A 27,975-nucleotide genomic window follows, 5' to 3' on the forward strand; every position below is an offset into this window, starting at 1 on the left:
CGCGTGACTCTTCCTCTACGGCAATCGCGCAGACATTATCCTTCGAACTTTATTCTAAAACAAAAATCACAAATTCAAATTTTAATATTTACATCATTTTTCCATTTGAAAATGCATGTTGTTCTAATCCGATGTTAAATTTTGTTTAAATGGAATTTCTGACTGAACCGAAAGTAAAAGTTGCTTCGTAAACATGTAACTTAAAAAAAGTATTTAAATGGAAAACTGATTTTATGTCTCGTATGTTTATAAAATATTAGCGACCCGCTCTCGCTTCGCTTCGAAAACATTAAATTAAAGCAGGGCGAAGCTAGTCTAAAAAAAGTAGCCTAAGTTACTCCTCATATCATCAACTACCTATCAGTGAGTCTCGTCAAAATTGATCCAGCCGTTCCAGAGAATAGCCGGAACAAACAGACAGATAGACAGACAAAAATTGTAAAAAAAGTTATTTTGGTGTATATACCATATATATATTCATATGCATGTAGTAAAAAGCGGTTATTTCAATATTACAAACAGACACTCCAATTTTATTTACATGTATAGATTTATAAGGTAGGTAAGTCGGCAAAATTCCATAAAACCTATGTGAGATATTTTGTCTAAGTATATAACCCTATACCTATGATGTATTGTTACACAAATTGCGAATACTTCTAGTATTGATTGACATCAACCATTCTGATTACTTTGCAACCTTTCTTCTTATAAGCAATACGACCTCCGTCGCAAGATTTTTGTTCAATGTTAGGACCTTATTCTCGTGTTGTTTAATGATGAGTTTCGACTCTCCTACAGGGTGTAAAGAGTTTTGTTCAATGAAATGCAATGTTTATTTCTTTCTTTCTTTCGCCGCCCGTACCTTCGTCTGCGTGGTCTTGGTTTGGACGTGATGTAATGGCTAATCAACCATAAACGAAAATCACATTTGATTCAGGGCAGAACTATGGTATTGTGTTGTAGTTAAGTTAGTTTAGGCGTTTCAGATTGTAAATTAACAGTTTTCAATATTTGTAGAATAGGGATCGCAGTGCATACAATAAAACTTCCCCTGTTCCAAAAGCTTATGAAGTCGTCGTGGCCTAAAGGATAAGACGTCCGGTGCATTCGTATGTAGCGATGCACCGGTGTTCGAATCCCGCAGGCGGGTACCAATTTTTCTAATGAAATACGTACTCAACAGATGTTCACGATTGACTTCCACGGTGAAGGAATAACACCGTGCAATAAAAATCAAACCCGCAAAATTATAATTTGCGTAATTACTGGTGGTAGGACCTCTTGTGTCCTGTGTGTGAGTCCGCACGGGTAGGTGCCACCGCCCCGCCTATTTCTGCCGTGAAGCAGTAATGCGTTTCGGTTTGAAGGGTGGGGCAGCCGTTGTGACTATACTGAGACCTTAGAACTATATCTCAAGATGTGTGGCGCATTTACGTTGTAGATGTCTATGGGCTCCAGTAACCACTTAACACCAGGTGGGCTGTGAGGTCGTCCACACATCTAAGCAATAAAAAAATAAAAAGCTTCTCTTCTAATAATAATTAATAATTAACACTTTTATTACGTCTTGCTCATTTTTCAACCGTCTTCGCCATCTTCCTTTTCTCTGTCATTCTGTATGTCATTCTCTTCTCCCTTTCTTTCCGTTTTCTCTCACTCATATCTTAACGCTCCGTTCCACACTCTTTTCATACGTTTCGTTCTTACCAATCCTACATATTCTATTAAAAAAAAAAACGTGTATAATTGGTATTTATTTGTTTTATTCTTTCTCGAAGAAGTCATCTGTTAATGGAACTTGCGTCAGTTGGTCGTATGTGAATGCGTCGAAGAATCGCTGCGTTACGTTCATGGCGTAGTCTATCGCGTAATCAAGGATCGGGCCACCGAATTCTTGAGCGAACGCTTGCGAGTCTGAGTTCAAGACTTTCAAAATGTTCGCACCTAAAGAAAATATTACATTAGTTCATTAATGTCGTGCGACAGTAAAATGGAAACATTTCGTCGTCGGGAAGTCGTCGTGGCCTAAAGGATAAGACGTCCGATGCATTCGTACCTAGCGATGCAACGGTGTTCGAATCCCGCAGGTGGGTACCAATTTTTCTAATGAAATACGTACTTAACAAATGTTCACGATGTACTTCCACGGTGAAGGAATAACATCGTGTAATAAAAATCAAACCCGCAAAATTATAATTTGCGTAATTACTGGTGGTAGGACCTCTTATGAGTCTGCGCGGGTAGGTACCACCGCCCTGCCTATTTCTGCCGTGAAGCAGTAATGCGTTTCGGTTTGAAGGGTGGGGCAGCCGTTGTAACTATACTGAGACCTTAGAACTTGTATCTGGAGGTGGGTGGCGCATTTACGTTGTAGATGTCTATGGGCTCCAGTAACCACTTAACACCAGGTGGGCTGTGAGCTCGTCCATCCATCTAAGCAATAAAAAAAAAAAGGTACCGATAATAAGATAGGCTACCTTTTATCTAGTAAGAAAGTACTGTTCTCGAGGGAGTTCATCTAATGTAATTAATTATACTTGAGACCTTAGAACTTATATCTCAAGGTGGGTGGCGCATTTACGCCGTGGATGTCTATGGGCTCGAGTAACCACTTAACACCAGGTGGGCTGAGAGATCGTCCACCCATCAAAGCAATAAAAAAAAAACTTATTCACGTATAATCATTGAAATATTTTTTCGGTGCCGATTCTTATGTATTGGCTTACTTATTTCAGGATTCCCTCGAATTAAGTTCGTCAAGTTCAGTTTGAGATCGGTGCCGTAATCTGCCTTGTATTGGTACGAGTTGATCTTGTAATGCCCCACGCCTTCTTCATTGATCACAACTCTCTCAGCAACCTCTAAACGAATATGTTGGTTCCCTGTAACAAATACAAAATCGCGGGACGAAAATGTGAAACAGACTTCTTGAAGTCACTGGATACTTACACAGGTCCGGTGTCTACAATTTGCAGCTACATAAATAACTATTACCACGTTCGGTAGCATGTCTTATACATATACTAGCTTTTGCCCGCGACTTCGTCCGCGTGGAGTAGTTACTTTGGCATAACGCTAAATTTAATTTTAGCGAAACTTTAACCGTTTCTGCAGCGCACGCAGCAGAAGCTCTCAAAAGGGAAAGACCCCGATTTTGAAGCATTCTTTATTGTTGCTCTTATCTTAGCGTGATGTTATATATAGCCTTCCTCAATAAATGGACTATCTAATGCTGAAAAATTTTTTCAAATCGGACCAGTAGTTCCTGAGATTAGCGCGTTCAAACAAACAAACTCTTCAGCTTTATAATGTTAATATAGTATAGATGGCAGCGGCTTGGCTCTGCCCCAGGCATTGATAAAGTCCATGGGCGACGGTAACCACTCACCATCAGGTGGGCCGTATGCTCGTCTGCCTACAAGGGCAATAAAAAAAAGAGATGGAAATGCCTAAATTCATCTTGGTATTTTGTGTCTTTTGTTGCGAATGGACAGGCGTTCTCTCTCCTCCTCCTCGAATCGTGTTCCTCGTGTCTGAGGGTCGTGACCACCATCACCCATGAGCTTCAATCTTAAGATGTTTTTCCACTTTCCCCTGTCCACGGCGTCATGCAGCGCGCCGTACACTGTACTGTCTAAAGCGGTGCGGATCTGATCGGACCAACGGAGCGTTCTCTCTACTTAACAGGTATTAAGCTGCCTTAGCTTTTAAGCGTAACAAAGCTGACATAAGCACTTTTGAGAGAATAGGTAGAAGTCCGCTTCAAATCATAACGTTTTACTGATTTGCTGAACTGGTGCGACATATTCGCTTAACACGCGATCTATCGCCAATTCAATGTCACATACATTCACAACCAACAAACAAATGAACTACACAATATGTACTTAAGTATTGATTGCAAAAGAACTCACAGATTTTAACCTTAGCTCCCCCTTCAGTGTCAAGATTGAACAATAGCAGCCTCCCGAGCAGACTGTAGACTCCGCGTATGGTGAAGTTGCAGTGCATGTCAAATATGAACAAGCGTTTGTCCCGACGAGAACTGTATTCAAAAGGTTTACTTCAATGATGGATTATCATAGCGTGCCTTCCAGTGGCGGATTTGCCCTAAGGCCCAGGAGGCCGGGCCTAGAGCGTCCAGATGTTAGGGACGGTCAATCGTGACAAAAAAATCAATAATGATAACAAGAAATAACTTAAAGTACGCAATTATTCTTATACAATAATCTTGCAAAATCACTTTTGTACTTTTTATAAATAAAATATACTGTATTATTGTTACTACGTAACCTGGGGCCTGGGGCGGCCAAGACTGTAACTCAGTCAGATTTCACTCAAAGTTTTCATGTCAACTTAATATAATTCTTTCCAATTTATGATTATAAAAAGTACCTTAGTTGAGTGACAAGTTTAATGGTTGAGTAATGCGACGTATGAACTTCTTTACGAGGCCATAAAATGCACTCACACTGTTTGATGGTTATTGGAAAACCATCCCCAACAATATCGCATGCACTACGAAAGGATTGCATACAGTGGCCGCGTTCGTAAATTTTAACGTAGTCTTTATTATAGCAGTCTTTATAATAGCCTTTATTAACGAGTAATTGTTTTTTTTTATGTTTGAAAGGTAACTGGTGGCCCGGAAGCTTTTAAAATTTTACCAGGACAGATGGGCGAGCAAGGGCTTAGCCAGGAGGGGTGGGATTTGCTAATAACTACCCGAGCGCCTCCAAAGGAGACCTAACAACTCAAGAGTAGCTGCTTCGCGAATGAATCTACTACCGGATCGGAATCGCGACCCGCTGGTAATGAAAGGGTTATTGGATCTGATGGATCCGTAAGGACTTGTGAGTAATTATTTTAAACTTAACGCCCTTAGTGAAATGTTTGATTACGGTTTTCGTTAGGCAACAACTTAACTGTGCCCATGGCATTGCTGACGTCCATGGGCGATGGTAACCGTTCACCGTCTGGGCCGTATGTAAGTCTACCTACAATGGCAGTAAGCGGTGTCTAGTGGCATTTATTTTGTGTGATGTCTATGTACTTAATTTTCGTCCTGTAATTGCCAAACCTCCAGCTTAAGCTAAAATTGTAGAGGCATACTCGTAGGTCAAAAGGCTCATAATAAGTCTGTCACAAGCGACATGAGTTTTCCTTCACTCCGTCAATGGCCCTGAGTTATTTCGAAACCTATTAGGTGCAATGAGTGCGTTCGTGTGCTTGATTTTGCAATCTTTGACAAGTTAATAATTATTCGCGTCCACAAAATATGTAGTACTAATATTTATTCAGTCGGAAGGTCTTTTTGCTTTGTTTGACTTTAAATATTTTGATGGTGGTACATGATTGAGTGTTAGTGATTAAACGGTTCAATGTACAAGGTCGCAGAATTACATTCCTAAATTCGAAATAAGCCAAACGTAAATAATTAAAATAGTAATTGCAAGTCGTTTAAAACTAAGAAAAATAAACCAAACATTATTAAATTTAATAATAAACCAAACTAGAAAATAAAATCATCCTTTCCATTTTCGTGATATTAGTCTGGTTATTCGGCCAGAATAATCAAAATAATTTATGTCTTTATAAAATTAATGTCTTTGATTATGGTGAAAAATTTCGCTCCTTTACAAGTCAAGCCAAGCAAAAGTCTCCAAGCAGGACTTTTTTGTCCTAAATCTGATATTAGTAATAATTGCATGTACCTGATAGTTTGGAGGTATTCGCAGCTATTTAAATAAACAAATGCACAATAGATTTATGTAAACAAAGCTTTCAGGTCAAAGTTCGGAAGAGGCGAAGCTTAATTAATTAATTGTACAGCGCTTGAATTAGACAGGGCAGTAATGAACTTTTCTGTTTTGAACTTTCAACAATTGAGTAGAGCATGCTATGATGCGACATATCAAAGACCGCTTCGGAGACTAAGATAATGGCTATTACCATTTGTGTTTCCAGGTAGGTGGGCAACTTCGTTTTTGGTTCGGGATATTGGAGGTCACGTGTCTCTAATATCCACGGGCAACGGCCATACCCGATCCAGTGGACCGAATTGTAAACATTCGACGTCGCCATTAACGGTGCTTTTAGATACCTCAAGCACCGGTCACCGTCCTCGCCGAACCCGTCGCCTGCGACGAAGGGCTCGGCGAGTAAATTAACCCACAGACACAGCCCACTGGGTTTCTCTCCGGATCTTTTCACGGGCCGTGAGCTCACCAACTAGTTCGGTGAATCTAGAATAACCCCTCGAGGTAGTAACCTCGTATAAATAAAATACGAATACTAAATCTAGTAAGATTAAGTAGAAAAAAAGGGGCAACGGCCACTATCCATCAGGTGAACCATAAGATGATTTATAAGAATTAAAACAATACCAGAAAAACTTACGACACTTTATCTGGCACACACGAACTCAGTCCAACGAGTTTTGCATTGTGAAAGGTCATCCTCAAATTGCCCGGTAGAACAATACTGATGTTTTTGTCCAAGTATAAGGGATCTAGTGGCGGGATCCCAGCCTCAGGGATGCCCTTGACTATCCCTGGTATGGCATCGAGGGTCGCTTTGGTGAAGCACTCGTCGCTCAGCTCAGCGCAAGGATGTATGTATTCCGCTAAGAAGACAATGGCAATTTGATATTATTACGTTTTTTGTATTTTATTTTTATTGCTTTGATAGGTGGAAGAGCTCACAGCCCACATGGTGTTAAGTGGTTACTGGAGCCCATAGACATCTACAACGTAAATGCGCCACCCACCCTGGGATATAAGTTCTAAGGTCTCAGTATAGTTACAACGTCTGCCCCACCCTTCAAACCGAAACGCATTACCGCTTCACGGCAGAAATAGGCAGGGTGGTGGTACCTACCCGGACTCACAAGAGGTCCTACCACCAGTAAAAAGTTGTTCCTAAATCACTATTCAAAGTAACATGTACCTACCACAGGACCAACAAGTCGATTTAATTATTGAAATGTTACCAGTGTTAAATTAGTAAAACATTCTTCAGCCCTAGATGATTTTCATAGACAGTTTACTGTGACCACGAGAACTGTAAATCGATTTTATGGCTGTATAAATGTGATTTTATGACGTTTCATTTTTTGAATTTAAATATTTTATCTATGTCAATACAACTGTATTGCAGATTTGATGAAATTTAGTACAACTATTCTTACTACGAGTATTGTTATTATTATTAGAAAAATGATATTAAAAATATCTCGATTTTTGAAGTCGTTGTATGTCAAGTTTGTATGTCAAGTTTTTACACTTACCCGCATTTGGGAATCAACGAAATATATTTGATAGACGCTCGCAAAGTTAATTGAATGATACTCACGCAACGGAATCAACTGTAGAGAACGGTGTAAACAAATGCACAGCACTAAAATCGATAACTGTTCATAGCAAGCCATAGTTCATTTAATCTTCTTTTGCGTTTACTTCCTTCACTGGTGATTTTATCGCACGCTCGTCTGTCGGAATGCTCAAGATCGGCTACGTGCAGTCAATAATATGGGCCCTTCAAGGATTTAAGGTACGGTTTCGATAGATGATTTTTTGTCGCGTCGCCAGTTAGCACTAGCAGACCGCTAGTGCGAGTGTTGTTTAGAACGATTGCTGTTTTGCAATTGCATTATGTAAGTAAATGCGAGGTTGCGTCGTTCGCTGGGAACGGTCGTCGTATTGCGAACGTTCTAGTGTCTTCGAACGCGAAGATTACCGTTTTTATTCTTAACATGATGCATACATTTTGTAATTCGAATCTTTATGAAACGCAACTGGTCGATGTTGGAATGTAATAATTCTGTTCTTTATTTTGATTTTTGTAGTGTATCGCGTGAAGTTTTAGTGTGGAGGAGTTTTGGTAGGAAAGCGAACCCTAATGAAAACGCTGGGAAGAAGAAGAACATTTTTTTTTATTCCCTTTGTAGGCAGACGAGCATACGGCTAACCTGATGGTAAGTGGTCACCGTCGCTCATGGACGTCAGCAATGCCAGGGGCAGAGCCAAGCCGCTGCCTACCAGAATATGTGTATGGCGTGAATCTGTGTTTGGGTCGGGTTTTTTTTAACAACTGTTATGCCTTCGCTTGTCATTAAGAAGGGCACTTTCTTTTCAAGTTAAAATGCAGTTCACACGGAAGTTTTCACGAGCGCGTAATTAAAACTAAGTTTAAGGTCAATGTTGCTTTAACATTAAAATATTTCCGCTTAGAAAGTTTCTTAGTTATGACGCATGAGCCATTTCCCGCGAATGTGCTGTTTCAGTTTCCGCGCCGCCGGTTTGACTGGTAGAATAGTTGTAGGTAGTTTGAATGCATTTCGGACTTCAAAGTCACGTTAAAGTGGGCGACTGTCGCCCTAAGCACGTTATTACGGATCCTCCCGATCCATTAACGGTGTTTTAGGTACCTCAAGCACCGGTCACCGTCCTCGGAAGGGATCGGCGAGTAAATTAACCCATAGACAAAGCGCACTGAGTTTCTCGCCGGATGAGTTGAATGAATGAGGAATCGGGAAATCTCGGGAATAAGTTGCTCGCTCGGGGCATTTCAATATTGCAATAATTGTTACTCATTGTAAAAGTGAATATTTAAAAAAAAGTCTAATATTTAAAAAAGAAAAAAGACATTCCCGCTGAGTTTCCTGCCAGTTCTTCTCAGGACGGAGGCTAGTTTTTGTGAATTGGCGGTAGTTCTTTTTTACGTTCAACAAGTATGTACGCACTTTCATTTATGTTGAATAAAAAAAAACTTTTTTGATTTGATTTGGATCTTTTCAATGAGTCGCGTTTCCGATCCGCTGGTAGATTCTGCGAAGCACTGCTCTTGCTAGGGCCAGTGTTAGTAGCACGCCCGGTTTGAGCCCCGTGAGCTCACCTGCACGTCAAAGCGAAACTGAATTAGCTGCTCAAGGCTATCAACAAAGGTAGGAAAAAAAAAAAAAAAGTGGGCGACAAAATTCACTTTTGATGCACATGAACTCCAGTAACCACGTGGCCATGAACTTGTTTGTTGACCGGTTAGCCTTAAGCAGCTGAATCTAAATTGAATCTTCCGTGAGGCCATTTTCATTAATTTATGTGGGTCATGGTAATTTTTTCATGAAAATAAGAGAAAACGTTGTTTGTGAAAATGTAATATCATTAACAATAAACTAGATATGTACGTTCTGATGATATTTTTCAGGTAATTTGCCAAAATGACGTCATATATTTAAAATTGCGTCCATTTTTGAAATCGGCTGAATTACAATCAAATGAAAAAGATTTTTCGCACGGTCCGTGACAACGCACAAAAGCTTTACAAGCACGATTGTGCTTCTGTCGTCGAATTAGCTGTGGCATTTCTGTTCACAATGATGAATTGAGTGCTTTATCACTGCTTAATGGTCTGATAAATAAGACTTCGTTTTTTGTAACCTAATAATAAGTTCAGTTCAATCGCTGTGACGGTCGATAAACGTATGAAATTAAGCATTTGTTGATACACCACGATGATAAATCACACCTTTAGAATTGTATTGGCTTAAACAAAAAATCTTCTTTTTTGGGAAACGCCAAAAATGTAATGAAATAATTGTTACTTTGAGATAAGCGCTTGATTTCAAAGAGAGAGAGAGATGGAAAGAGTACGTTTGTCCTCTTCTGGACTAAAAGAGACTGTTTAATTCTAATAAACTGATACACGTTCATAAGACGTTCGAAGTATAAAACTCATTTCCTAAAAAAAAATAGTTTAGCCATTTCAATTCTAAAGGTGCAAGATTTCATATACAATTTTAAGAAAATGAGTTTTAAGCTTTGAACAATTTATAAACATGTATTATATTAGTTGTTACAATTAATTTTTTAAATTTAAAATTTTAGTTAGAAAAAGACTAAGTACACTTTCCGTCTCTTTTGAATCAAGCGCATATCTTAAGCTTTAAGTTATGCGCTTTAAGGCTTAAAGTATTAAACTCAAAACAAAATATTACATTACTGTAGAATAGGGATTGCAGCGCATAAAATAAAACTTCCAGTGTTCCAAAATCTTCTGTTATAATAATAATTAAAAATGAATTAACACTTTTATTACGCCTTTGCTCATTTTTAACCGTCTTCGCCATTTTCCTTTTTCTCTGTCATTCTCTTCTCCCTTTCTTTCCGTTCTCTCTCACTCACATCTTAATGTTCCGTTTCACACTCTTTTCATACGTTCCGTTCTTACCAATCCTACATTATTTTAATCATATTTTTGGCGTTTATCAAAAAAGAAGAATTTTGGATTAAGCTACTTGAATTCTAAAGGTATGATGATGGTACTACGACGATCGTCACTGAAGCGTGAGCATGACAAATAAAAACGAGAAATTGAGCCAACAATAGAGTTGATTTTCGACGTGAACGCATGAACTCTAACCGGTTAGATACAAGACCAAAGCAATACTCATAGACCATCTTACTCACATCTTACTCATTAGGCCACGGACGTTACTTGCATGCTCTCAACGTTACGTAGGCATGTGTGGGCGTACACGTCAACTCGGTAATCGACCGTAAAAGATCTTTCTCACGCCCTAATCCGGCCACTGCATTCAAAACACTTTTTGGACACTATCTTAACTTGTTGCCCTGTGTCAACATTCTATGTTGTTGCGTTTAATATATATTTTTATTGCTTAAATAGGCGGACGACGGCCCTCCTGATGGTAAGTGGATACCGGAGCTTATCAAGGGCGGATCCAGCTTTGGCGCCAGGAGGGGGTCACATAGTCGTGGGCAAGTTAAGAACTTATAATTTAATTTTGATAACAATAGATAATATATAAATCATGATGTTCTTCAATTAGTCCAAGTTAGTTCAAGTCCTGGAACTAGCTCAGGGGGGGGGGGTCATGACCCCCATGACCCCCCCCCCCTGGCTCCGCCGTTGGAGCTTATAGACATCTACAACGCTGCCACCCACCTCGAGCCATAAGCTCTAAGGTCTCAGTTTTTACCGTACAACGGCTGCCCCATTCTTTAAACCGAAACGCATTACTGCTTCACGGTAGAAATAGGCAAGGTGGTGGTACCTACCTGTGCAGACTCACAAGACGTCCTACCAGCAGTAAAATTAGTACTATTACTACAGTACAATTGTATTAGTACTACAGTATTAATAAAATTATATCCGAGATGAAACTGTTTGTTTTCAATGTCTATAAGAATCGCGAAAACTGGAGGAAATACGAAGATAATAAAGAAAATATAATATGTAAGTAAAATAATGTATATTAGTTGGAACACCGACCAAAATTATTGTTACTAACGCTGAATATATGGAATTCTCCCATTTTACAACTGAAACAATTTGCGTGAAGAATACTTTAATTAACTATGTTCATAAATTAGGAAAACCTTCACAGAAATGCTTGTTATAACAGCAGCAGAATTTCAAATCAATCGCTTAAGAGATTTTTGAACCGTAAAATATATTGATCAGACAAAAACAGTATGTGTAGAAAGTTTTCCGCTAGTAATTTCTCTTGCATTATACTTTATGACGCGGAGACCGCCTGGCAGTGGTATGGAAACCTATATTCTTTTACAGGGTTTAAACTTTTCCATACTGAATTTCGTCAATATCCACTATGATGAGCTTGAGAAACGCGTCATTGATCGGTCTGTAAAAATATTCACCATCATAGCTCTCAAGGTAATTTTAGTATATCTCACCCAATTTCTGCGGTCTCTTCGATCCTCGATAAACTCCACTTCATTTCATTCAATGTCATTTTGATAATCAGATTAGTTTAATGTAATAAAGTTTTCCCAACACAGAGACAGCCCTGGGTCTTGGCAAATGGCAAAATGGGCTAAGTTTCCTTTGTCTTTCCAATGTACCTATCGAAAAAATAAAACAAGGTCTGTGTATCAAAGATTTGTATATGTAGGTGCCTATGTAGTGATCCCAATCCCATAGCATAATTGCTATGTGACATAACGGTCACTGAGGCTATGATGAGGCTGAGGATAATACAATTTTTATGCTTAAGTGGCTTGAAATAATAACAGACAGGGTTATTGCCGTATTTCTTACCGGTATTTATCCCTTAGTCAGGTACTAATTTTTGTGATGTAATACTAATTAATGTATATTGTTCCTTAAAGGATAAGATGTACGGTGTACTCGTATTCAGTGTCACCGTTATCAAGTAAACATCAAAGGACATCGTAGGATCACACGATTTGGAGCTTATCTAGCTTGTCTATAGAGTTTTTTTATAATTTTTTATTGTCCTTCTAGGCAGACGAGCATACGGCCGACCTGATAGTGAGTGCTTACCGTCACCCTTGGACTTCAGCAATGCCATCGGGAAACACCGTCGAGGGGAGCTCATTCCAAAGCTGAATGGTACGTGGCAAAAAAGATCTCTGAAAACGCATTGTGGATGAACGCAGTGGCTCCAGGTAGTATGGATGAACTCTACGTTCTCTTCTTTTTGAAGCGTGAGATGCACTCATTGAGGCCATTATCATATTAGTATCCAACTAAAAAGGGAATAAAAATTGCGGTTTTTTTTAAATTTTCGATTTCCATTAAGTCACGAGCCGTTATAACTAAGACAGATCCGGCCACTTTTCCATTATTAGTGTCAAAGTAAAATGATTACGAAATAAAAATTTCGTTGCGTTCAAACATTCGAAAACGAAAATTACGTTTTTTTTACATAACAATAGATCAATTTAAAATGACACAGTAATACGCTATGCATGATTCATCCGTGTGAACGGCTGCCCACCGGTTCCCATGGGTCTGTCCGTCTGTCTGGCACTGAATGACTTAATTACACGAGGTCACCATTATTGGTACGGTCAATTTACTAACTCAATTTTCGTTATTGTGGTGAAAAATTTTTCACATCTGTTTGAAAGAAATTAGGTTAGGTTTTATTGTGTCTTATCAAGGCGATGTGAATTTTGCGAGACGTGAATCTTGTTAGTCTTGTTTCCTTTTTGTTCATTGGCGGTGTATTTTTTTTTATGCAACGATTCATGACTGAATGAATGACTGTTACTTCGATACCCATCCATTAGGCTGTTTTTGATGTAATTTATTAATGGTGTGTGTCAGTTTGACATTTATAGTTTCTTAATTCTTAGTAGTTATGCTTCTTAATCTTACTTTGTATGTAGTTATGCTTCTTAGTCTTACTTTGTATGTAGTTATGCTTCTTAGTCTTACTTTGGTCATGGATCGACAACCTGCTGAAGTTCGCGGGAATCCACTGGATGCAACAGGACCGGTCATAATGCCGAGCTTTGGGAAAGCCTGTGTCCAACAGCAGACGTCTGCTGGTTGATGATTATTATGATTGGACAGAACCTGTATATAATTTACTGTATTAATATATAATGGGGGTTGATTGCTTCCCGCTTCCGTAGGTTTAACCCGCGATTCCCTACAAGTGACCCCTGGGTGGTGCAAAACGGGAGCCGAATACATAATCGGTGGTAGGACTTGTCCGACTGGCTGGCGACCACCCTCCAACTAGAGTCCGCCGCCACATAGCTTAGCTGTGTTCCGGCGTGTGGGTTGGAGAGCCAGTGTTATTCCTTCCCTTTCCTCTTCCTTGTTGGGGGTGAATCTTGGCGATACCTGGAACATGCGGAGTAGACGTGCGTGTGAGCTCGCGGGACGTGATTGTTTGACGGGGGTATAGGGAGACCCAGTGAAACGGTGTTCGCCGCCGCCCGCCGGTCAGTTGGGGACCTGAACCCGGGTGTCACTACTAAACTCCGCCCCGGGAAGCTGTCCCGCCAACCGGTGTAAAATCCTGTCGTGCGGTCGTCGTGCCGGAGTCGGAGACCGGAGTGGATCCCGGCGATCGCACGCAGGGTGGACTGGGGGCCCTTCCATGCCCTGCGTCAGTCGCTCACGCAACCCGTGGTCGAGCACGTACTGTGCTCCGCGCTTTATTCAGGTATTGTCACGATTTCGCCTCGAACATCCTACCCCGCCCAATCCCACTCTCCAAACAAAAAAATAAAAAAATGAAAGTTCGAAAAAGGAAAAGGGTTTTTTCGGCGATTCCCCATTCCACATTTAATGTGGATTTCAGCAATGTAAGGGGTCTACATAGCAACCTCGACGCCGTACACCACCATCTTGAGACGGCGCAGCCTGCCCTCCTTTTTCTGACGGAGACGCAGATATCTGCTCCGGATGATACTTCGTACCTTGAATACCCCGGCTACGTATTGGAGCACAACTTCCTGCGTAAAGCCGGGGTGTGTGTATTCGTCCGGGCTGATGTCTGTTGTCGCCGTCTACGAAGCCTCGAACAACGGGACCTGTCCCTCTTGTGGCTGCGCGTAGATCACGGGGGCTGTACCCGAGTCTACGCGTGCCTGTACAGGTCCCACAGCAGTGATGAAGGTTCAGCTCTGATAGAGCATGTGCAAGAGGGGACTAACCGCGTGCTTGAGCAGTACCCATCTGCGGAGGTGGTGGTTCTTGGAGACTTTAACGCTCACCACCAAGAGTGGTTGGGGTCCAGAACCACTGACCTCCCGGGTCGGGCTGCCTACGATTTCGCCTTGGCCTACGGCCTCTCCCAGCTGGTGACACAGCCCACCCGTGTCCCAGATATTGAGGGGCACGAGCCTTCTCTGTTGGACCTTCTGCTGACCACCGATCCAGCCGGATACAGTGTGGTGGTCGACGCTCCACTTGGATCGTCTGATCACTGCCTTATCCGTGCTGCCACACCACTCTCTCGTCCTAGTCGTCGAACGACGACCAGGTATCGAAGAGTTTGGCAGTATTTGTCAGCAGATTGGGATGGATTGCGTGAGTTTTACGCATCCTACCCATGGGGGCGGTTCTGCTTTTCCTCTGCTGATCCTGACGTCTGTGCGGACCGTCTTAAAGACGTGGTGCTCCAGGGGATGGAATTGTTTATCCCCTCCTCTGAAGTGCCCGTTGGGGTCGCAGCAGACCCTGGTATAACAATGCCAGCAGGGATGCTGCACACCTCAAGCGGTCCGCATACGTTGCATGGGATGATGCTAGGAGACGTCGGGATCCTAACATCTCAGAGGAAAGGCGGAAATATAACGCCGCTTCCAGGTCCTACAAGAAGGTTATTGCCAGGGCGAAATCGGAGCACGTTGCTAGAATTGGCGAGCGACTGAAGAGCTATCCCTCTGGGAGCCGTGCTTTTTGGTCGCTCGCCAAAGCTGCAGAAGGTAACTTTTGCAGGTCTAGTCTCCCACCACTACGCAAGTCCGATGACAGTCTGGCCCATAGTGCGAAAGAGAAGGCTGACCTTCTGGTCAAACTCTTCGCCTCAAACTCGACTGTGGACGACGGGGGTGCCACACCACCGAACATCCTCCGGTGTGATAGTTCCCTGCCGGAGATCTGCTTTACACAGTGTGCAGTCAGGCGGGAACTCCGACTCCTGGACGTCCACAAGTCGAGCGGGCCAGACGGCATCCCTGCAGTGGTTCTGAAAACGTGCGCCCCTGAGCTGACGCCTGCGCTAACGCGTTTGTATCGCCTCTCTTATTGCACTAACAGGGTTCCGTCTTCATGGAAGACTGCCCATGTCCACCCTATCCCCAAGAAGGGTGACCGGTCGGACCCATCGAGCTATAGGCCTATCGCGATAACTTCCTTGCTTTCCAAGGTGATGGAGCGAATAATTAATATACAGCTCCTGAAGTATCTGGAGGATCGCCAGCTGATCAGTGACCGACAGTACGGTTTCCGTCACGGTCGCTCAGCTGGCGATCTTCTTGTATACCTTACTCACAGGTGGGCTGAAGCCTTGGAGAGCAAGGGCGAGGCCCTTGCTGTGAGCCTTGATATCGCGAAGGCCTTCGACAGGGTCTGGCATAGGGCACTTCTGTCGAAGCTACCATCTTACGGAATCCCCGAGGGTCTCTGCAAGTGGATCGCTAGCTTTTTGGATGGGCGGAGCATCACGGTCGTTGTAGACGGTGACTGTTCTGATACCATGACCATTAACGCTGGCGTTCCACAAGGTTCGGTGCTCTCCCCCACGCTTTTCATCCTGTATATCAATGACATGCTGTCTATTGATGGCATGCATTGCTATGCGGATGACAGCACGGGGGATGCGCGATATATCGGCCATCAGAATCTCTCTCGGAGCTTGGTGCAAGAGAGACGATCAAAACTTGTGTCTGAAGTGGAGAACTCTCTGGGGCGAGTCTCCAAATGGGGTGAATTGAACTTGGTTCAATTCAACCCGATAAAGACACAAGTTTGCGCGTTCACTGCGAAGAAGGACCCCTTTGTCATGGCGCCGCAATTCCAAGGAGTATCCCTGCAACCTTCCGAGAGTATTGGGATACTTGGGGTCGACATTTCGAGCGATGTCCAGTTTCGGAGTCATTTGGAAGGCAAAGCCAAGTTGGCGTCCAAAATGCTGGGAGTCCTCAACAGAGCGAAGCGGTACTTCACGCCTGGACAAAGGCTTTTGCTTTATAAAGCACAAGTCCGGCCTCGCGTGGAGTACTGCTCCCATCTCTGGGCCGGGGCTCCCAAATACCAGCTTCTTCCATTTGACTCCATACAGAGGAGGGCCGTTCGGATTGTCGATAATCCCGGTCTCACGGATCGTTTGGAACCTCTGGGTCTGCGGAGGGACTTCGGTTCCCTCTGTATTTTGTACCGTTTGTTCCATGGGGAGTGCTCTGAGGAATTGTTCGAGATGATACCGGCATCTCGTTTTTACCATCGCACCGCCCGCCACCGGAGTAGAGTTCATCCATACTACCTGGAGCCACTGCGGTCATCCACAGTGCGTTTCCAGAGGTCTTTTTTGCCACGTACCATCCGGCTATGGAATGAGCTCCCCTCCACGGTGTTTCCCGAGCGCTATGACATGTCCTTCTTCAAACGAGGCTTGTGGAGAGTATTAAGCGGTAGGCAGCGGCTTGGCTCTGCCCCTGGCATTGCTGAAGTCCATGGGCGACGGTAACCACTCACCATCAGGTGGGCCGTATGCTCGTCTGCCTACAAGGGCAATAAAAAAAAAAAAAAAACCTATAATTGAGAAGGCACTCAAAATGTGACCAACACTATTATAACATTAATATGTGTTGGCGTTCATTTTTTAGCGTATTTTTTTTAAAATACATCATTGACTCTTCGTGTAAGCATGTAATAGAAACAACCTAGCCTTCTGAACAATGAAACTTTTTGTGTAACTCCATAATACATTGTTAATGTAAAAGTAAAATTTCAGTGTTTATAATTCAATCCTAGAGATGTAAATACCAGTTGGTCGAGATCAGCGGGTCGGTATAAATTGGGGTTAATTTTGTTATCGTATTTTTTTTGACACATCACTGACTTCGTGTAAGCATGTAACAGAAACAACCTAGACTTCTGTACAATGAAACGTTTTGTGTAACTCCATAATACATTGTTAATGTAAAAGTAAAATTTCAGTGTTTATAATTAAATCGTAGAGATGTAAACAGCAGTCGGTCGAGATCCGCGGGTCGGAATAACAGTAAATCCTGGTCGTGTCTTCGCGGGACGCTCCTGCATACTAATGCAGTTGATGTGTGTTTCCAATGACATACGAGTTTCTTGACGATTCAAAGATTGGACAGTTACTTTTAGAGTTCTCTTAGAAAATTACATTGGATAGCTTTAAATCTTGCATAATTGTGATCTTGTTATTAGAGTGTTATCTTACCGAGAGGGCTGGTGGTCGTGGCGCCGACGACCGCCAGTCCGGCGTCCCGAGGGGGATGGTGATGGGAGAGATGTGCTCCGCACTAAACGCTTCACTTTCCCCCCTTTGCCTTTTCATGAGTTTTGTCTCATGCGAAGTTTGGACGTTGGTTGTTGAGAGACAGGAGGTTTTAGTCGGTTCGACTCCGACATGCTCCGCCCTCCATCCTCAGTGAAGGGCGGAAGTCCGGCGATTTCCTCCAGACAAAAAAAAAAAAAAGAGTGTTATCTTCGGTTTTGGCGAGTGGTAGACATAATTAAAACTACTTTTACGGTTTGATCTCGGGTTTCCTATTGTTATTAAATAATTTTCTAAGTTTCGAGTACTTTACTTAGTTTTGGTGATCGCGTAAACAGTGAACACGAAATTAGAGTGTTAAGTTTTTGTTACATTGTTATAATAATTTTTTTAGACAGACGTGCAATTTACAAGATGATACACGCGTACTAAAAATGCGGCATTAAGAATACAGTTTTGTATATTTCCTTAAATACCACCTATGATTAAGTTGATAATCTTATGGCTCATCTCAACCCTGTAATGCAGCAATGTGAATACTTGTGTTACGGTTGCCCCTTACCCCTTGTCTTAAGGTTGAAATCTCAATTTCAGTGGCGCAACACCTGTGCCAATCTTAAAGATTATCATTAAATTTCGAAAGTTCATTGGAAACGGTCACTATCCCAAACAAAACAAACCTAGGACATACGAGTAATGTCCTAATAAAATTATCGTGGAAAGCGGTAGATTTAAACCGTGAGTTCTTATGATATGAACATACAAATATGGTAAATTTATTTTTACCTGTACGCAGTCGAAGACTGTTAACAAATTGGATTCAGTGTGCTTAGTGCGAGTTTCTTACGCTCTCGATAGCGTAAAAGTTAATTCAATTTTATATGCAGTTAGAACAGCGCCCCTAGCGGCAAACGCAAACGATCCCATTCATGAGCTAACTTTTACGCTATCGAGAAAGTTAAAAAACTCGCACTAAGCACACTGGACTATTTTATGACTTTGGTATAGTGTAGCATTTAGATAAAAATAATAATTAAATTATTAAAATTTCGATGTGTCAACTTTGTGACTTCTAGAAGATAATGAAGAAATTAAAAAATAGTTTTCGCGCCAACAGAACACTATTATTATAGAGTTACCAGTAGAATTCAAATTAGGAACAAGACTACTGCTATGGAGCATCGGACAAAACTGCCATACGTATTTTTAGACGAATGTCTGTGCTTAACCTATTTATAGTCTCGTAGGATCGAGAAGGCGTGATTTAATCTAAAATAGTTTGATGTATACTTAAAATGTATTATTGCGTATTCTGTAAGGACGCACTTAACAGTTACTTAAATCAGTCACTTCCATTACCTATTTTAAGAAATGGAAAGTTATAAAAATGATAAAGTAAATTATTAGCAGATGCGAGTTGTTTTTATGAGAATGTTTATTTGAAATTTAAATTAATATTCTTCCTTGCGTTAATTAGCCAATTGGGAGATCGTGACTCATTAGGACAACAGTTCTGCCGTACGATGTTCTTTTACCGGTCTCGATTTTTAGCAGCACATGAATTTGATCTATTCGCTAAAAGATGGCGTTAGTTGTGACATGTTAATATTGTATTATAATAATCTTCTTAGGGAAACGAAATTATATTCTACGAAATGTTTTATTTATACTGGGGCCGAACCTCCTACAAGGTCCTCGCACCTAGGGGGCGTGCGGGGTATGCGGGTCTTGTCCGCGACTGCGGGATCGCGGGCCCAAGGATTTTTTCAGGACCCTACTCACTAAACGACTCCCCTGCACTTTTCGCCCAAGCGTCTGATCCCCTCCGAGGTCAGAACCCGGATGAGGTAAGGGGGTTACCGCGGTCAACACTACAACCAGACGGCGCAGCTCACTCCAAGGACGCCCAGCCGAAGGATCCTTCGAGGGGAATCGAAGGCTCTGAAACGTCGGCCGTCTCGGTACGGCAGCCCGTCAGGTCACCCAGACGGTGCTGCTGGTGTCCCGGAATACCCCGCTGGACCAGAAATAGTCTGCCGGGTCGGGACGCGATACACAGCCAACCGGTTGCTCTGTTACTCCTCGGGGGCGAGCTAGATTCTGGTACGCGCGACATCGACGCCCTCAGGTCGACCCGTGACCTTCACCGGGGGGAAGCCGCCACCTACAGGGGACGTGCGACTCTGATGTAGATTCTTTTTCTTACCTATTCTGTGGTAGTCTACGGGGCTATTCTAGCTAAGCTGTAACTGGTAAGATGAAATATACTAAAGTTTATCGACTATTCAAGTTCAAATTATTTTATGAAACATTGTTATGTGAGGATTTCAACACTAACAAAACTCTCTGAATTCCGTTAGTTCTATTATCGTTTCAGATTTCTGTTATTTACTAACTATACCTAACTATGTAAATATGTTCCAGATATTTGATTCCTGGTCTACATAAATGTTAGCATGGATGTTATATTTATTATACGAAAGCTAACTGTAGTAATAACCTTTCATCATGTGATTTCGAGCTATGATTTTCCACTAGAGGTGAACCGCGACCTCTTTCTGATAACTTATGTTAAATACTTGGTTTGCCATTACCGACCATAAGATATTGGACATAGAATTTACCCAATACCACCACTATCCGTTTCTAGAATTTTCTTATCAAATTCGATACATTTAAAATATAAATTTCTGTTTTAAAATTCATAATTTCTTATGATTTTATTACCTTGAATGAGCTCACGGTTCGTCTGGTGCTAAATGCTAACTGGAGCCCATTAACACGACTAACACAAATATTTGCTATTTATCTTATATAAGGGGCTCAATTTAAATAACATCTAAAGCTATATCAAAATGCCAACAATAACAATAAATATCGTTTCACAGCACTATTTTAACATTAGGTATAGTTGCTTGAACGTATCAAGGATTTAGTATTGAGGGTAATTCAGGTTCCTGGATTTAGAATATTTGTTTGGATGAATTCAATTAAGTAGGTTGCTTGAGCGTTACTGCGTTAGCGGTAATCTTAACATAATCTTCATTTTGGATTGTTTTTGGATACTAAGATTACTATTTTAGTAGAATTTACGAGGTATAGGCAAAATATTTCCGACAGTACAGGTATATGGTGAGTTAAAACTTAACATTAGAATTTGGCTTTATTGTATTTAAAAACTTTACTTAAGCCCGGCACGCTTTGCTGGCCGATCTATGATTTGATTTATATCCGAACGTTAGAACGATTTTTTTTATTGGCCTTATAGGCAGACGACCATACGGCCCACCTGATGGTGAGTGGTTACCGTCGCCCATGGACTTCAGTAATGCCAGGGGCCGAGCCAAGCCGCTGCCTAGCACAAGCCTCCATAAGTCTCGTTTGAAGAAGGACATGTTATAGCGCTCGGGAAACAATGTGGAGGAGAGCTTATTATAATCGGTTCTGCCGTTTCGGAGTCTATAGGGAATATACAAATTAACATCTACTTTTATATCGAGGGGTACAAGGCTATTTTATATTTTTGCAACTTTACAGTAGATTCATTGAAATATTAAAATTTTGAAAAAATATGCTAACAAAAAAACTTCTTCAGTTATTCGAATGGAGTAAACTTAATTGAAGTTAAATTAAAAGCATCGAGTTGTAGATGCTAATCTATATATATATATATATATATATATATACAATTCATTCACGAACAGCAATTCATTTATATATATATATATATATATATAAATGAATTGCTGTTCGTTAGTCTCGCTAAAACTCGAGAACGGCTGGACCGATTTGGCTAATGTTGGTCTTGAATTATTTGTGGAAGTCCAGAGAAGGTTTAAAAGGTAGATAAATATGAAAATGCTCGGAATCAAATAAAGTTTAGGTCTTTTATTTATCAATTGAGGCACTACGAAGTCTGCCGGGTCAGCTAGTACCAAATAAAGCGGACCTTTAATTATAAAGAGAAATGTCACTTGAACCAAATAGTCTATCACACTTCGATGCGTAGATTGATATGAATATCAACCGCGGCCATTTATGACTGAGAATCACTTAAGGACAACAGGTCAACAATTTAACGATTTTTTTTACTTTTTTTAAGTTATATTCGATATTGTTAAGACAAGGGTTGTATGATTATTAGTTTTTTAGAAGATCTATTGATAATTTTCAAACAATTAGCGATATTATCTGCCACAAATGTGTTATTTAAAACATTTAACAGTCTTTACAGAAAGACGAAAAGTTGTACCTACAGAATTTGGCTTAGAAGACATTTTTGTAAACATTATTTTCTTTTGTCTGGAGTAAGCGTTGGAAATATGTGCTGTGATTGTCAAGATGTCAGAAACTATTAAAGCGTTGGAACACATGTGTTTATTTCTTCAATGATTTCAAAGTATAAGTTTAGTGTGCAAGTTTTTTTTTTCTAACTTTCTACACGTGTAATTGAGGACAAATGAGCTCACAACTCGCAAGTTGCAAATTGGCCAATTAACATTATAAAATGAGGGCATGCTAGCTTACTATCAGATGGACCGTACATTTATCTGACTATGATACTGCTACGGGCTGGGGTTCGGAATAAATAAAAAATTCTACCGAATTAAAAGTTAACACTGGATTAGCACTTAGATTACTAACTGACTGCGTGCCATCACTGCAACGCTTTTATAGTCGAGACGAAATCCCTATAATCGTCGAGAATATTCCACAAAAGTCGAGTATTGTGTGTTTCCGCTATCTGACAATAGAAGGCGTTGTATTTCTCGAGCGCTCTAGATGCTACTAGATCCTTCGACATTCGTTCGACTATTCGGCGATAGATGGCGTTACTCTTACCGGCGTAACAATACTAAAACGCTAATAAAAATTAAGTATTTTTTATCGATCGACTTCTACAATTCACACTAACATGTGCTAATGTGGAGTTCAGTTGTTCAAGAGATTATAGATGTCATTATCCTCTTATCTAAAGTATTGTGGAGGAGGTCTTGTATTCGCGACTGGTCTAAACAGGACTCAGGCCGCGGTGGTCGCCACGTGGGCAGGTTCCCACGGTCCGTGGGGGATCCCAATCACGGACGCGACCTCCACTTGCAATAAAACGTAAATATGTTTACCAGACATGCCAAATATTTGGGTTACCTATGATTTTGTTATTTCATTCGTGTATTTTAAATAATTTAGATCAAGTAAAATTCCTTGATCTAAATGGTGGATTTTAAATTCTAAATCTAAATTCTAAATACAAAAATTCAAAATCTAATTTAGTGGATACTTAAACGCATTTAAATCTTATACAATTTAAATTTCCATTTGCCCTGAAGTGAAATATTTTTAACCTATTTAATTATTGTAACTCGATACCATTGGTATCGGTCCTTTAGGGAAGATATCGTGTAAGTAGTTGACAATTAATGCGTAATTTTATGAAAACTATTTTAATAGGCGTCACGTTTACTTGTAACTTCTTTAAATTAAGCATTTTAATAAAATACTCTGTCGAACAGAAGTTTGAATAAGCTCTTAACAACCCGCCGACGAGGTATGTACTTGCAAGTACGTCGAAAACTCGATTTTTTTATCTGTATATTATTATTATTATTATTATCGATATTATTAATGAAATGACACACAAGGAACACTATGATTGAATACAGTCAACCATCAAAAAACATATTATTGAAAACATTAAATTGTACACGGCTCGAACGACTTGTCTACTAACTGAATAACACCTTATGTGACGAGCATATTATCTGGTTCTAAGCACGGATATCCCGCAAGGAGTACGAGTAAACAAAACGGTCAAGGTTGACTGTTTCAGTCGAGGTCAACGACCGCCCATCCCATGGTACAGCTTAGCGGCCGGGAGCACTCACTGTCGTACTGAAAGATATTAAATTTATTTATTTACCCATTATTCTAGAAATAAATAAATACCACCATCTAAATGTTACCGCCGCCATCTTGTACATTTTCTGTACGGAATTCGCGTTGTAGTGTCCACGGACATTGTCATTATCGTGTGGTCCTTACGAACGCACTAAAAATGGCAGTTAATAATGTCATTAAGTTTTATTCCACTTGTCCCAGCAAAGCAATGGGTAGTTAAGGATATCTTATCAAGTGTAAGTTTAAGTTTTTCACGACAGTGTGGTTTTTAAGATCTGGCCATGAAATAATAGTAATATCTGTTTTAACATAAATAACAAATTTCTTGATGGCTGGTTGTATTCGTATTTCTTGGATTTTTGGATTTTTTTTTAAATAATACAATGTTTTATAATAAATATAGTATATTCTAAAATCACTAACCTACTCATTTGTCGATTGGCTTTGGCTGAACAATTATTAAAGATACCGACCGAATATACGTCTACGAAGCGACCTTAAGCTTTACAGTCATCGAATTCTTTTACGTCACGAAGTTCACTCTGATAGCGTATAGCTTATGTCTTCCAATACAACTAACCCTTTACGTTTTTGTCGCGCGATTTCAGCCACACGTGTGCCTGCGGTGGCGCTCGCCATTGTAATGGATTATCGGAGATATAAATTATTTTAAAATTTATTTTTTCACTAACATGTTCATGATGTTCCGAAATACTATATTAATAAACAAAGACGGATGTTTGCAGATAAAATATGAATTTAAACAGTTAATTGATGATGTCAAATCGTTTTGCGAATTTCGTACTTAGATCCCGAAGTTCGATTAGGTTTTTACGTTAAAAAATATATTTCGAGCTGCTACTTATAATCGTAACGCTGTCATTAGTGTAAAGTTTTATGATAGTAGGAATATAATACTAGGATATAATACTAGGAACTTTTTAAACATTTTGACGTGAATACGTCTTATAATTCGATGGAGCCGGCTGCACGCACGAAAAAATATGACTCATGCGGCGTTACCTCGCTCTGAGGCGTTCCATTTAAGGCTTGAAGTGCAAGCGAGAGCGCGCAACGAGCGTCAGAGGCACAATCGGCCTCCGCGTTCGGCAACGTTCGACATCTGTCTCTCTCCTACTTGAGTGAGCGATGCATCCGCGTGGACAGCTGCTATACAATAATACATTTACATGTTTTCGTCAAGTATGAAGTTCAGTGAGTCATTTCCATTTACCTTCTTCGCTATATCCATACAAAATATCTATCAAACAAATAAAATTAAAATTTTCTTTTGAAAAATGAAACCATTCCGTCAGTATTTTCTTATGACGTTGTCACGTTCGACTATCGTCAGTAAACCGACTTTACAGACAACCGATTTTTTTTAGTTTAAATTCTAAACGAAATATTTTAGTGGTATTAAGGTATATTTTTAATACTATAATGTCAAAATTGTAACGACATGTGTTAAATCTATGGTAATGCGACAACATTTTCCTTATTCAATTGAAATGAGACTGGTTCCTGAAATGTACGAGCAAATCCAAATAGAGAAAAACTCTTAAGACCTCAAGTTTTCAATCTGTGTTTTTCTACCAATTATTGAAGGTGCTTCTAATTTAATTTCAGATTAATGTTTTACTTCTGTCAGTGCACCATATTAGATGATATATAATATTATATTAGAACTTTATCTTCTTAATAACGTTATGATTATGGCTTTGAAAGTGTACATGAACAATCCAATAATGTATAATATATTTAACTGAGCATAATATACTCTACAGTATGCTATATGATATGCACTCATTGTCATTTATTTTCGACTATTGTCGTAGCTTACAATAACGCTTATAATATAAATTAATTACTGTAATAAATTTATTTCATCATCAATCAACAGTTAAAATCTTAAACACGTTATCAGACACATTAATTTTGGGAATACATACATACATACGCACGGACGTTTTGCATGAACATTATATGTAGTGACAAAAGATTTATACATGACATCTGCTAGTGTCGTTTCAATAAATATTCAGTTATTATCACAAATCGTGATACGTGTATTGTATTGTGCAAATGTATTTAATGCATAATATGGTATTGTTGGTCACGTGCGTTGATTTCGGTTATCGAATTATAGAAATGTCATATTTTAATTTAGACGTCAGAAGATTTAGAATGTGCTGTCAAAAAAAGCCTTAATTTATTTTTAAATTAGTGGAATCAGATGTTTCTGTTCTTTATATTTGTATCTATTTATATAAACATATTTACTCTACTAATATATTTTAAAATAAAAAATTTAATATTAATTTTTTAAGACGGTAGTTTATTTTTTAATCACACTAATTAATTAATTTTGGCTACTTTTTATCCGTAAAAACGCTAGTATTTTTTGTTGAATTTAAATCTTTAAAATGTCAAAACTTTTTCTGTGGTCGACCAATAAATATAATTACGTCGAGTCTAACAAAAAATGTTATTCGGTATTTAGTTCATATATAGCTGACTAATTTTATCTCTTTGCTGCCATGTCTGTATATATAAGATCTGTATTGCAAACATTATTCAAACAATAAAATATCTTAATCCGTATCTGTCACCGTGCTGTGTACGTGCATTAATAACATAGTTTCAAAATTATTTAAAATTAAATTAATGAACGAACTAGTTTCACGCGGTTTTGAAACTTATCGATATAGAAATACAAACTAAATTTCTCGAAAGAAATCTCATAGTTTTTTCAATTCTAAAAGTTAACAAACAAACGAAATTCGTATTTAATGTAAAAGCTGCAAAGTTTATTTTTGTTTAGGGTTGATCGTATCGGTTCAGATCCATGCAATTTTGAATATCTCACGTACCAGGCGCCCCTAGAATGATTTCGTTAAGTGTTGAGATTTTTGTTTAAGTACGTCCTTAAATCATGAATTAATCATCTTTCATGTCACTTTAATTGAATTTGCTCTAGGATAATAACATTTTCGATAAATTCATGAAATCGATTTCACATTTTATCAATTTTATTCTAAACTAGCGACCTGCCCTCGCTTCGCTTTGGAAACATTAAAACACACATGAAACCAAAAATAAATAAATAAATAAAAAAATAAAAAAAAAGTAGCCTATGTTCATCAGGGACAATGTCGGCTTCTAATGGAAAAACAATTTTTCAAATCGGTCCAGAAGTTTCGGAGCCTATTCGAAACAAACAAACAAACAAATCTTTCCTCTTTATAATATTAGTATAGACTAGCAACCCGCCCTCGCTTCGCTTCGGAAACATTAAATTTTATTATTGATAGTTGAGTCCCGCGATGTTACCTGCGGTTATTATCGTCGCGGGGCGAAGCTAGTCTAAAAAAAGTAGCCTAAATTACTCCTTTTATCATCAGCTACCTGTCAGTGAAAGTCCCGTCAAAATCAGTCCAGCTGTTCCAGAGATCAGCCGGAACAAACAGACAGACAGACAAAAATTGTAAAAAATGTTATTTTGGTGTATGTACCGTATAAATATTCATATGCATGTAGTAAAAAGCGGTTATTTCAATATTACAAACAGACAATCCAATTTTATTTATATGTATAGATATAACTAAAACTACTTTAAGTGTTACATACGTCTAACGTCCAAAATAATAAAATGACAGAAAAAAAATAACCAACGCGAGAATAAACCGAAAAAGTAATTTAATTACCTCTGAGACTTTCGTAAACCGAACAAGATACTATTTCGCGTAAGATAACTTACAACTATGAAGGAAGTGTGCTGATTTCGGGTGCCCGGGGACGCGGCTCTGTTTCCCTGACCAAATGTTAGACCTAGTCCGCGAGAAGCTGGAATAGCCCCTTAGGCTACCAACGAATATGTGGGAACAAATAAATAATGTCAAAGGCATCTTTTTTTTTCTTTTTCCTACGTAAGCAGATAGCCTTGAGAGGCTATTTCAGCGTAACCTTAACTAGTAGGTGAGCTCACGGGGCTCAAACCTGGCGACGTTGCTAGCACGAACCCTAGCAATAGCCGTGCTTCGCAAAATCTACCGCCGGATCGGAAACGCGACCCACTGAGAAGATCCGGCGAGAAACTTAGTGGGCTGTGTCTGAGGGTTAATTTACTCGTCGAGCCCTTCGTCGCGAGCGACGGATTCGACGAGAATGGTGACCGGTACTTGAGGTACCTAAAAGCACCGTTAGTGGATCGGAAGGATCCGAATTGACGTGTTTTGAGCGACATCGACTGCTTTCCGTTCTGTCCGCAGAACCGGGAATGTCAAAGGCGTCAA

General features: G+C 39.9%; 1 protein-coding gene and 1 long non-coding RNA gene across 2 annotated transcripts in view; one reads left to right on the plus strand and one right to left on the minus strand.

Moving 5' to 3' along the window:
* Positions 1–1,746: 1,746 nt before the first annotated feature.
* Positions 1,747–7,623, minus strand: LOC114250166 (uncharacterized). The gene is made up of 5 exons (XM_028183928.2): positions 7,357–7,623; positions 6,403–6,628; positions 3,918–4,048; positions 2,730–2,885; positions 1,747–1,947 (listed from the first exon to the last, which is right to left on the minus strand). The coding sequence occupies exons 1-5, from the start codon at positions 7,430–7,432 to the stop codon at positions 1,766–1,768; spliced, it is 771 nt and encodes a 256-aa protein (XP_028039729.2). The 5' UTR covers positions 7,433–7,623; the 3' UTR covers positions 1,747–1,765.
* Positions 2,138–27,975, plus strand: part of LOC149502611 (uncharacterized) — a 42,331-nt gene continuing 16,493 nt past the window's right edge. The window contains exon 1 of the long non-coding RNA XR_016323308.1: positions 2,138–2,457. This is a non-coding gene — a long non-coding RNA (uncharacterized LOC149502611). The remainder of the gene's footprint in view (positions 2,458–27,975) is intronic.

The sequence above is a fragment of the Bombyx mandarina genome, chromosome 07 (assembly GCF_030267445.1).
Source record: "Bombyx mandarina strain Sakado chromosome 07, ASM3026744v2".
Classification (NCBI taxonomy): Eukaryota; Metazoa; Arthropoda; class Insecta; order Lepidoptera; family Bombycidae; genus Bombyx; species Bombyx mandarina.